General features: G+C 61.7%; 1 protein-coding gene across 1 annotated transcript; it reads left to right on the top strand.

Annotated features, from left to right (window-relative positions):
• Window positions 1-249: 249 nt before the first annotated feature.
• RASGRP2 (RAS guanyl releasing protein 2) lies at window positions 250-10,883 on the top strand. The gene is made up of 17 exons (XM_044682380.1): window positions 250-319; window positions 2,558-2,697; window positions 3,461-3,563; window positions 4,116-4,178; window positions 4,456-4,587; window positions 4,678-4,828; window positions 5,081-5,254; window positions 5,743-5,859; window positions 6,088-6,369; window positions 6,524-6,601; window positions 6,739-6,861; window positions 7,805-7,920; window positions 8,479-8,620; window positions 9,374-9,410; window positions 9,582-9,755; window positions 10,297-10,364; window positions 10,691-10,883. The coding sequence occupies exons 2-16, from the start codon at window positions 2,625-2,627 to the stop codon at window positions 10,359-10,361; spliced, it is 1,830 nt and encodes a 609-aa protein (XP_044538315.1). The 5' UTR covers window positions 250-319; window positions 2,558-2,624; the 3' UTR covers window positions 10,362-10,364; window positions 10,691-10,883.
• Window positions 10,884-11,145: the final 262 nt, after the last annotated feature.

Raw genomic sequence — 11,145 nt, 5'->3', positions numbered from 1 at the left:
GGAGGAGATGCCGGGGAGAGGGAGCGCATTGGGGAAGGAGCCAGGGACGTCGGTGGTCCAGAGGCTGAGGCACAGCCCGAGAGAGACAGAGAGCTCCACAGTCGTGCGTGGGAAGGGGGCAGAGGGAGGGGAAGCCCGGAGCCGCCGCCACAGAAGGGCAGAGGGGCCAGGAGAGAGGGTCGAGGACGCGGCCAAGAGCCGGAGGAGGAGTGGGGAGGGGGGTAAAGAAGGAGGAAGAGGAGGAAGGCTCCGCTGCCGCCAGCCCTCCTGGGAGCAGGAGCCTGCAGGGGGCAGTCACTGGACCGCAGCGGAGTCCAGGGTAAGTGGCCGATCTTCCACCAGGGGGCACTGGAGGTGGGGGTGGGGTGGTGCAGGTGGGCCGCTGTCGGACCCCCTCCCCCTCCACGTGGGAGGGCGAGGACTGGGCTCGGAAAGCTTGGGCAGAAGGGCGCCGGAAGGGGAGCGCTGGGACTTCTAGGGCAGGGTTTGGGGCTCGAGGGCTGCTCCCGGGCTGTCTGCCGCCCCTGGCCCCTGCCCTCCCTCGCGCCAGGCTCAGCCCCAGGCTGGGGTAGGGGAGATCCCCAGCGAGGGAAAACCACATTGGAGGCTGCTTCTTAGGAGGGGACTGGGGAAGCTCTCAAGGGCACGCAGGCCCTCAGCAAGGGGGCTGCCTTGCCTTAAGATCAGTGGCCAGGGCAGGAGAAGACAGAGCCCGGGAGGGAGGCCCAGCAGCCACACGCAGGTGTGACAATGTGCCAGTGTGTGCGGAGTGGCAAACTGTGCCCTCGGAAGCTGGGGCCAGAGTCTGAGCCTGTGAATGTGCCTGGGGGACCCGAAGGTGCCAACACGCCCCCTGTTGAGGCCATGGGTGGGTGGGCGGCTACTAGAGTAGGTCTCCTGCCTTGGGACTGCAAGCAGGGGAGGGAATGCAGCCAGCCCTGCTCCTTCACAGCCAGTGCAGGGGACCTTTGAGATCATCTGAGCCCACACCCCTCATTTTACAGGAAACAGAGGCAGAGCTGAGGGAAGGTCTGGCCAAGGTCACACAGATAGGAGCTGCCCTAGGCTGCAGTCTCCAGGAGAGGCAGGGCTTGAACCTGTGGTCTGAGGAAGCCTCTCAACCTAGAATTCTCATCATTCCTCACCTTGGCTCTTCCTGATCTCCCCCACCCCTCACCCCCCATTACCTTCCATCTTAGAATTAATACTGTATATAGATTCCAAGGCTGTAAGGGCTATGGGGGTCAAGTGACTTGCCCAGGGTCACACAGCTGGGAAGTGTCTGAGGGCAGATCTGAACCCAGGACCTTCTAGCTCTAGGCCTGGCTCTCCAGCCACTGAGCCGCCTAGTTGCCTGCTCTGAGATCTCTTGCAGCCCAGGACCTTGGACCCTTCCCCAAGGCCCTTTCCTCTTCTCATCCTCCAAAGGCTGGATGCCTGAGCTGGAAGGTGGAGGTGGGCTGCTGGATCGTAGGCTGCGGTGAAAATCCAGGGCTTGAGGGTGGAAGCTGAGGCCTGGGGGGAGAGGGGCGAATTCTCCACATCTGGGCTTTCTCTCATCCTCTGTCCCCTGCTGGGGGGCTGGGCCTGGGGGGGCCTGAGGGACTCTCCTAGAGTCCGGCTCATTGGAGCTCTTGGTTTGGGGTTGGGAGTGGGGAGAGACATCAAACCTTCCACTCGTCTGGGGCATGTGGGGAAAGGGCCCCAGTGGCTGGCCCTGGGGAGGGCAGTGAGGGTCCAGAGGGCAGGCCTGGGCTTCCGGGGAGGACAAGAGGCCTTAGGGGTCTAGGGGGCTTGGGATCAGGCTCCAAGCTCATCCTTCCCAGGCTCTGGGCCTCCCTTCCACTGACTCATCTGTCCCGGGCCCAGGAATGTGGCTGTCTCCACTCCCTCAGCAGGGCAGGCCTCTGGGGGGCTGGATCTCTCCAACCCCAGGCTCCAGGCCTCAGGCCTCCTTTTCTCCTTCTCTCTGCCCCCTCCTGCCTCTGGCTGTGTCCTCCCACCCACTGGGGGAGAAATTCCTCTAAGGCTCCTTCAGGCTCCCAGTTCCCAAAATAACCCTGCGGGGGCAGGGAGGCTCAGGAGCTTTGGAAGCCTTGGGGGGGGGGGAAGGAGAGCCTGTGTGGGCCTGGGGGAGACTGCAGGTGCCTCGGGGGATAGGAGGAGGCCCAGGCTCCCATTCAGCCTGAGTCCTCCCCCTGCTGCCCAGGGATCCTGGCTGCTTGGGTCCTTGGGGGACCCCAGCCTCTCTGGCGGACTCCTCCATCCCTGCTGGCAGGCCCAGCCCCAGGAGCCCGAGGCCCCCCATCCCCCTGCTCCTGCCCCGGAAGCCTCAGTAGGGAACGTTTCTCCAGCCGAGGGTTACACAATCCCCGGGTCACAGACCGTTCAGCAGAACTGCCCAAAGGGGGGGATCTTGGCCCCCCTGAGCTGGGGAGGGTGAGATAGCAGGAGGCGGGTCCTCTCTTCCCACCCTGTTCCTGCCTGCAGGGAGGCTCTTCCCCAGAGGTAGCTGCCTCCTCCTCCTCAGTGGTTCTCTCTCTCCTGGGGGGCGCAGGGGCTCTGGGGCTGAGCCAAGTGGTCAAGGCTCCTCGGGGACCCAGGCCCGACTCCAGGCTTTCGCCATGTCCGAGACGCTGGACCTCGAGAAGGGCTGCACTGTGGAGCAGCTGCTTCGCGGCTGCATCGAGGCCTTTGGTGAGTTGGAAGAAGCAGGGACCTTGGGGGGGCCAGGCTGGAGGTCAGCTCCCTGGAGAGGCTGAGAGTCCTTGGCTTAGGGGGTGTGTGTGTGTGGGGGGGGGACGGATGAGTGAGGAGGGGAATAGGCAGGACGAGGGAGCCTTGGCCAGGGAGTCTCAGGGCCTGAGCTCAAAACCTCCTCCTCGCATCATTTCAGTTCCACGGGCCTCAGTTTCTCCATCTGTCAGGCCAGGGCCTTGGCCACAATAGCGCTGCCATCGGTCTATGGCCCTGGGAGGGAAGGGCCCAGAGGCGGCTTAGTTTTCAGGGGGATCCCCTCTCCCCGGCTGGGATGCGCAGAGGACACTATCTAAGCTGGGGGTGGGGTGGGGGGGCCCAGGAAGTCTCTGGCTTCGCTCCCAGGGGCTGTTTCCGGCTGATGGGGACGGCTTATCTGGGGGGAGGCAAGGGGGGTATCCTCCCTCCTCCCTCGTCGCCCTCAGGAAATGGCCTCTGGATTCCTGACCCCGCTGGAACCCAGGCCCCTTCCGCTCCAGCTGGTTCCCCTCGGCCCGGCTGGGGCTCCCCCTTCCCTCCTCGGATCCCTAACCCTGGAGGTCCTCGGGGAGGTTGGGCTTGGCCCGCCCAAAGATGGGGCGTGACCACCAAGCCACACCCCCGGGGGCGGCCCCTGGGCCAGCTAGGCGAGGCCCGAGCGGTACTGAGGGGCTCCGAGAGGGCTGGCCCAGGGCCAACTCAGCACCCCGCCGTACCTCCGCAGACGACTCCGGGAAGGTGCGGGACCCCCAGCTGGTGCGCATGTTTCTGATGATGCACCCTTGGTACATCCCCTCCTCTCAGCTGGCTGCTAAGCTGCTCCACATATATCCTTCCCTCGCACGCCGGGGCCTGGGGTCTGCCCTGCTAGGGGGCGCAGAGGACTCGGGCCCATTCCTGGCTCTGCCAAGAGCGGCCCTGGGAAAGTCCCTTCCCTTCAGCTTAGCAGGGCGAGGAGGCGACGGAGAGGCTCCCCCGTCTCTGACTTGCCACGGCCCCAGCTCTCCCGTCCCGTGCTCGGAGGTCCTTTCCAGCTCGGACTTTCTGCCCTAAATCCTGGGATTCTCTGATCTCCCCCGAACCCAGGAGGCTCGGCCCGTCCTTCCCCTCCAGTTAGAACCCAGGTACCTGGTCCCTGGCCTGCCTCCCTCCTTAGAACCCAGGTGTGCTGTCATTCATTCGGAGCCAGCACTTAGGAAGCACCTACTGTGTACCAGGAGGCAAACAGAAAAGTCTGCCCTCTCTGTAGGGGCCTCAGTTTCCTCATCTGTAAAATAAGGGGTTGTATCGGTCAGCCCTGACATCCCTTCCCATTCCAAAGCTGTGAGCCCGAGAACGGTTCTCCTCCGGTCCCTCAGTTTTCCTTGACTCCCTTGCACTTACCAACAATCCCGGAAGGATAATTCCAATTCGCTTCAAGTGAAGACCTGCCACCTGGTCCGGTGAGTGCCACCCCGGGGCCTCTCGCCCGAGCGGCTCCTAATTGCCCCGCCCCCCGCCCTCCTACCTCCCAAGGTACCTGCAAGCGTCCGAGCCTGCTGTGGACTACAACTCCCATCAAGCCTCGGGATAACCGCCGCTCGGGCTAAGGGCCTCTTTGGCTCCGGGATGACGGGAATTGTAGTTCCCCGAGATCTTGCTGGCGGGAGCGGATCAGACGGGACCCCCGGGGGACCTGGGCGGGGAAGGGGCAGTCAGAGTCCGCCTCCTCTGTTCCAGGTACTGGATCTCGGCCTTCCCCGCAGAGTTTGATTTGAACCCAGAGCTGGCGGAGCAGATCAAGGAGTTGAAGTCGCTGCTGGACCGAGAGGGGAACCGACGGCACAGCAGCCTCATTGACATCGAGAGCGTGTGCGTGCGCGTGCGCGGGCGCTGGGCTTGGGTGGGAGCCTTGGGCTGGGCCTGGATGCTCACAGCTCGCCTCTGGTCTCTGCCCCTCAGCCCCACGTTCAAATGGAAGCGCCAGGTGACCCAGCGCAACCCAGTGGGGCAGAAGAAGCGGAAGATGTCGCTGCTCTTTGACCACTTGGAGCCCCTGGAGTTGGCCGAGCATCTCACTTACCTGGAGTACCGCTCCTTCCGCAAGATCCTGGTGCGGGCGGGCGGGCCGCGGGGAGGGGGGGGGGGGGCTGACTCAGCCAGGTCTGGGTCACCGGAGCGGGAGCCACAGCGGACAAGAGTTAGTGGAGGTGGGTGGGAGCCCTGGCGGTGCCCCCAGGCCAAGGGGAGGCAGAGCAAGCCCAGGCAGGTGCCCGCTGCCCCCCGGCCAGACCCTGTCAGGGAAGGAAGAAGGAGAAGGAGAAGAAGGGTGAGGGCTCAGCCCCGGCTCCTTCTCACTCCCCAGTTCCAGGACTACCACAGCTTTGTGACCCACGGTTGCACGGTGGACAACCCCGTCCTGGAGCGCTTCATCTCTCTCTTCAACAGCGTTTCCCAGTGGGTGCAGCTCATGGTGCTGAGCAAGCCCACAGCCCCGCAGCGGGCCCAGGTCATCACCCACTTCATCCACGTGGCCGAGGTGCTGGCTCTCGCTCTCTTCTTTCCCTTACCCCCCCCCCCCCAAGCCCCATGGACCCACAGAAAAGCTTGTGGAACATGCGTGGGGGTTGGGGAAAGACCCAGCTGTTCTGCCCCTCCCGTGCCCTCCCCCTCCCCCTCCCGAGTTTTGAGGGTCCCGTGGCCCATGCTGTGCCCTTCTAACGTGTGCTCGCTTTCCCCCTTCTTCCTTCTGTCTGTCTTTCTGCGCCATTCGGGCCTCGTGTCTGTCTTTACACCTTTCTGACCTGTTTCTCCACCCATCCCCTCCTCCTTCTGTCCATCTGCCTGCCCCTCCTTCCGCTCGTCCATCCATCCGTCCATCCATCTGTATTTTGGCCCGTCTCTTTCTGGCCATTTGTCCATCCGTCCTCTCGGCTCTCCATCTCGCTCTCGCCACCTGCCTTCCTGCCTCCCGGTCCTCCGGCCTCTCCCTCTGTCTCTCGTGGCCCGGCCCGGCCCGGCCTACAGAAGCTGCTGCAGCTCCAGAACTTCAACACCCTCATGGCTGTGGTCGGGGGCCTGAGCCACAGCTCCATCTCTCGCCTCAAGGAGACGCACAGCCACGTGAGCCCAGACACGGTCAAGGTATGGACTGAAGGGAGCGGGCTGGGGGCAGGGGGGGGACGGGGCTCTGCCTGGGGAGTCTGGGGGCTCGGCCCTCCTTCCCAGCCCAGCTTTGGGGAGTGCTCGTGGCGGACGGAGGGGCTCCCTGAGCCCTCGAGCCCTGGACTAGGGGACCAGACCGAGCGCTTTGGCGAGGAGCACACAGATGCTCCGGACCGACCTTCTGGCCTCTCCTCGCCACCCCTCCAGCTCTGGGAAGGCCTCACCGAGCTGGTGACGGCCACTGGCAACTACGGCAACTACCGCCGCCGGCTGGCGGCCTGCGTGGGCTTCCGCTTCCCCATCCTGGGCGTGCATCTCAAGGACTTGGTGGCCCTGCAGCTGGCTCTTCCTGACTGGCTGGATGCCGCTCACACTCGGCTCAATGGGGCCAAGATGCGCCAGCTCTTTGCCATCCTGGAGGAGCTGGCCATGGTCACCAGCCTGCGGCCGCCCATACAGGCCAACCCGGACCTGCTGAGCTTGCTCACGGTGAGTGCCCGCCGGGACGGGGCACGGGCGCAGACTCAGGGGTCCACGGCGGCCCAGCTTCCGAGCTAAACCGACCACTGGACGGAGCCGGAGGCCGCTCTGGAGGGGGCTGAGGGCCGTGGCTGCTCCCTGTGACGGGCCTAACGTCCTCCAGGTGTCTCTGGATCAGTACCAGACCGAGGACGAGCTGTACCAGCTGTCCCTGCAGAGAGAGCCGCGTTCAAAGTCATCGGTGAGCAAGACCCTGGTCCTGCGGGGGTGCCCGTCGCCCCCATCCTTCCTGGTCCCTCAGCCCTCTGCCACGGCGGGTGCAACCCTCCCGCCCGTTTCCCCTCGCCTTAACCTGAGCGACCCTGCCTATCCCCGCAGCCCACCAGCCCCACGACCTGTGCTCCGCCCCCTCGGCCCCCTGTCCTGGAGGAGTGGACGGCGGCCGCCAAGCCCAAACTGGACCAGGCGCTGGTGGTAGAACACATTGAGAAGATGGTGGAGGTGAGGCCGGGCGCTGGCGCCTCCCCGGGTGGGGAGGGGATCCCCGGCCAATCCTGGGGCTGCCTGCGGAGGAAAAGGCCCAGGGGAGCACATTAGCTGTCCTCCACAGGAATTGGGAAGATGGAAGAGAAGGGGTTAGATTTATTCTGCTCGCCCCGAGGGCACAGCTCCCCAGCACTGGGAGAAGTTGCAGAAAGGCGAATTTCTTTCTTTCTTTTATTTTTTCCAATGAACAAAAATCTATTTTCTCTTCCTCTCACCTCCCCCCTCACCCCCGCCTTGGGGGAAAAGAAAAACAAAATGCTTGTGAGAAATATGCATAATCGAGCAAAACAAATTCCTGAATTGGCCCCGGCCTAAAAGGAAGTGTGGCATTCTGCATCCTGAGCACATCACCTACCCTGGCAGATTTAGACCCTAAAAGGAAAATTCCAGATCCTGAGAAATAGGCTGCTTCGGAGGTAGTGAGTCCCCCATTCCCAGAAGTCTGCAAACAGTAACTGGATGACTACTTGTAGGGGATATTGACTTGAGTCCTTCTGGGACCCTGAGAGTCTCCCCTGGCCTGAAAGCCCTGCCATTAGGGTCTCAGTGGCTCTGGGGGCCTGGGAGGAGGACACTGGGTGCTGAGACCCAGCTAGTATAGGTGGCCAAGGCTCTAGAGCAGTGATTCCCAAAAGTGGGCACCACCGCCCCCTGGTGGGTGCTGCAGCAATCTACAGAGTGGTGATGGCCACAGCTGCAGTTAGCTTTCCTATTCATTGCTATTAACATTTCTAAAAATTAATTCCCAGGGGGCTAAGGAATATTTTTTCTGGAAAGGCGGCGGGAGGTCAGAAAAGTTTGGGAACCGCTGCTCTAGAGGCACAGAATACAGAGGTCAGGTTGGAAAGAGGAGGCTGAGGGTGACCCTGTCCTCTGTGTCTCCCTGGGCACCCTTCAGTCTGTGTTCCGGAACTTTGATGTGGATGGGGACGGCCACATCTCCCAGGAGGAGTTCCAGATCATTCGAGGGAATTTCCCTTACCTCATCGCCTTCGGAGACCTGGACCAGAACCAGTGAGCCTGGGGCTGGGGCTGGGGAGGGGGCCGGCAGCCTCTCTGAGCCTTGGGCTCCTCACCTGTGAAATGGGGACAAGGTGCTTCTCACAGGAGCCTGGCCAATGATGACCATGTCTCGAGCATTTCCTGGGAGGGAAGGGGCCCTTCCTCTGACCCATATTCATTGGGGCTAGTGAACCGGCCCAACTGGCTGCGGAATACCATCAGGCATCTCCTTGTTCCCAGAGCTGACCGCTAACTGAGGGCTGGCTTCAGTGAGGGGACAAGCAGGGTCTGTAATTAGCAGCGTTCCTCTGACTCCCACTAGCAGGCATCCTGAAATCCTTGAGAACCAGGCAGTCCTTTTAAGTAGGTTAAACAGGGCTCCTGTATTAGCATTCATGGGATCGGCTTGTCAAGCCAACTCTTTGGTCCAAGAGGAGCAAAAGGAAAGGCAGCTTCCCAGGCTTCAAGTCTGGTGCTGGGGGAGAAGGATGGAAACTCCTGGGGTGGGGGCTGGGGGCGGTGTGGAGGGAGGGTTCCAGGGTTCTGACTTCCCACGCTCCTGTGCGGCAGGGATGGTTGTATCAGCCGGGAGGAGATGGTCTCCTATTTCCTTCGGTCCAGTTCTGTGCTGGGGGGCCGGATGGGTTTCGTCCACAATTTCCAGGAGAGTAGCTCGCTGAGACCAGTCGCCTGCAGGCACTGCAAGGCCCTGGTGAGCCCCCCCTTCCTCCCCCCACCTCCCGGTCTCAGCTCCCTCCTCAGTTCCAAGCTCAGCCCACCCAACCTTCTCCAAAATCCAGAAAAGGGATCCGGACTTCGGTAGTGAGGCCAAAGAAGGTCCTGGGTGTGACGTGCTCTCAGATAACCGGAAGGCTATTGGCTATGCAGTCGGGAGATCTGAGGTTGAGTTTTAGAGATGGACTTAGCTCTTGGGACCTCAGTTTCCCCATCTGTAAAATGAGGGATTGAACCTGCTGGCCCCCGAGTTTCCTTCCAGCTCTTGCTCCTATGATTGGGCTGTTCCCCCCTCTGTGTGCACGTGTGCGCGTGTGCGTTTGTGTGTTTGTGTGTGGATGACAGGAAAGGCTTCCTGGAGTAGGAAGCCTTTGAAGTGGGTCAGAATTCCCCAAGTGCAGGGGAGATCTGGAGAGAGCTGGCTTGTGCAGGAGGGGGATTCGCCTCCTCTCCTCTTGTCTGGCCCCAGCGGGCAGACGTGGGAGCTGTACGAGGGCCAATGGCGGCTTGATGTCCAGAACTTCTCTTTCATTGGACTGGCAGCCTCAGGAGGGAGCCGGTTCCCTTTCACGAGAGCCCTTTGGCGGCAGGGAGGGGGCCCGTCTTCAGTGGGTTCTGTGGACAGAGCCGGCCAGTTAGACCCGACTGGAGACGGAGAGAGAGTCCCGGCTGGTGCTAGGTTGGGGAGGATCTCGAATGCCAGGCTAAGGCCTTGGACCTTCTGTTTCAGATCCTGGGCATCTACAAACAGGGACTGAAGTGCCGAGGTGAGGGGAGGCCTGGTGGTGGCACGTGGGTTGGAGGAGGTGCCCGGAGGGGGAGGTCCTGCATCTGGGTCTTTGAGGGCAGTAGCCGCCCAAGAGGCCGAGGGTGCCAGGAGTGGGGTGCAAGGCACTGACCCCCGTCCTCTGCACCCTCTCCCCAACCCCATGGCCCAGCTTGTGGAGTGAGCTGCCACAAACAGTGCAAAGATCGGCTGTCAGTCGAGTGCCGGCGCCGGGCCCAGAGCGTGAGCATGGAGGGCCCGCCTGCGCCTTCGCCCACCCATACTCACCTGCGAGCCTTTAGTTTTTCATTGCCTCGTCCTGGCAGGCGAGGGTCCCGGCCACCAGGTAGGAGGGGCCTTCATTCTGGCTGGGTCAAGGATTTCAGAGTACCTGAATTTCCCTAAGATTTGGGGTCGTCATCTCAGGACTCATATTTTGTCAGGGAGATGTTTCAAGAGAGAAAGGGACTCTTATTTTGGTGGGGGGATGCAGAAGGAAAAGAACTGCTTCTGATGACTCTCATCCTTTGGGGTGGGAGAGGACAAGGGTCTGTCTGGAAGGGAGAGGCGGAAGATGGAAGTTACAGGGTGTGTGTGGGCTGGGCTGGGGCAGAGCTCTTACTTTGTACGGGGACAGAGGGAAGGAGAAGGAGTTGCTTGGTAGGAGCTATTAGCCTGGCACCTTAAACCCAGGGAAGTGCCTGTCTCCCTCTGATAAGACTCCACGCCTCCGATAGCCCACTGTCCCCAGCCTGGGCCCCATCCTGTTTGCTTTGGAAGTGGGAGGGACCCAGAATGCCTCTCTGTGGGCAGAGGGGGGCACCTCAGGGCAAAGGAGCTCCGGGGAGCCTTGACTCTCCCCCTTCCTCTCCGGGCACCGCTCTCAGCTCCGGAGATCCAAGAAGAGGAGGTCCAGAGTGTGGAAGACGGAGTGTTTGACATCCATTTATAACAGGTGTGTCCTCCCTCCCTCCCTCCAGGAAAGGCGAAAGGCCTTTGGGGGCAAGGAAGAGAGTGGGCGCCAGTGGGGACTCCCTTGGGGGAGGGAGGGGGGTTTCCCAGAAGCCTCCACTCTCCGAGTAGAGAAGGACTCGGGAGACCATCTGTTTCCAGCTGGTGCTCCACCAACACCCCCACCCCCAGAAGGGGCTGCCCGGGCTTCGCTTGGAAGCCTCCATCCCGAAGCAGTCCAGCCCCCAGGGAGGCAGCCCCTCTCTGGGTTAGGGAGTCAGGCCTCCACGTGCCTCTTCGAAGGGCTCCTCTTGCTTCTCCTTTCTGCAGTGGCCATCTGGGGAGCACGGATCCAGCCCCACTACTGGAGGGGCGCAGACCAGAGCCGTGGACCTGGGGAGCTGGCCTACGACAGGCCTGAAGAAGGGCGAGGGGCCGCAGGGAGGGCGGGACTTGGGCACTCCTGGGTTGTACAAACTCTTGTGAATATTTGTATTTTCCAAAAGGAATTAAAAAAAAAAAAGGCTAATGGGAGCAGATGTTTACAGACGAAGGAAGGTCTTTGACTCCTAAAACTTAACCCGTGGCACCTTGGAACTTGGGCTCTTAGAACCTAGAACCTAGAACCACAGCATCTCAGAGCCTTTGGGCCAGGGAACCCTTTGTAGCATCTCAGAAGCCTGGTCTGTAGCCCATGGGCTCTTAGAACCACGAACCACAGCATCTCAGAACCTTCTGGCCAGAGAGCCCTTTGCAGCATCTCAAAAGCATGGCCCATAGTCCAT

This window comes from Gracilinanus agilis, chromosome 6, assembly GCF_016433145.1.
Source record: "Gracilinanus agilis isolate LMUSP501 chromosome 6, AgileGrace, whole genome shotgun sequence".
In the NCBI taxonomy this organism is placed as follows: domain Eukaryota; kingdom Metazoa; phylum Chordata; class Mammalia; order Didelphimorphia; family Didelphidae; genus Gracilinanus; species Gracilinanus agilis.
The sequence above is the reverse complement of the archived record's forward strand: the minus strand, read 5'-3'. Positions and strand labels throughout refer to the sequence as shown.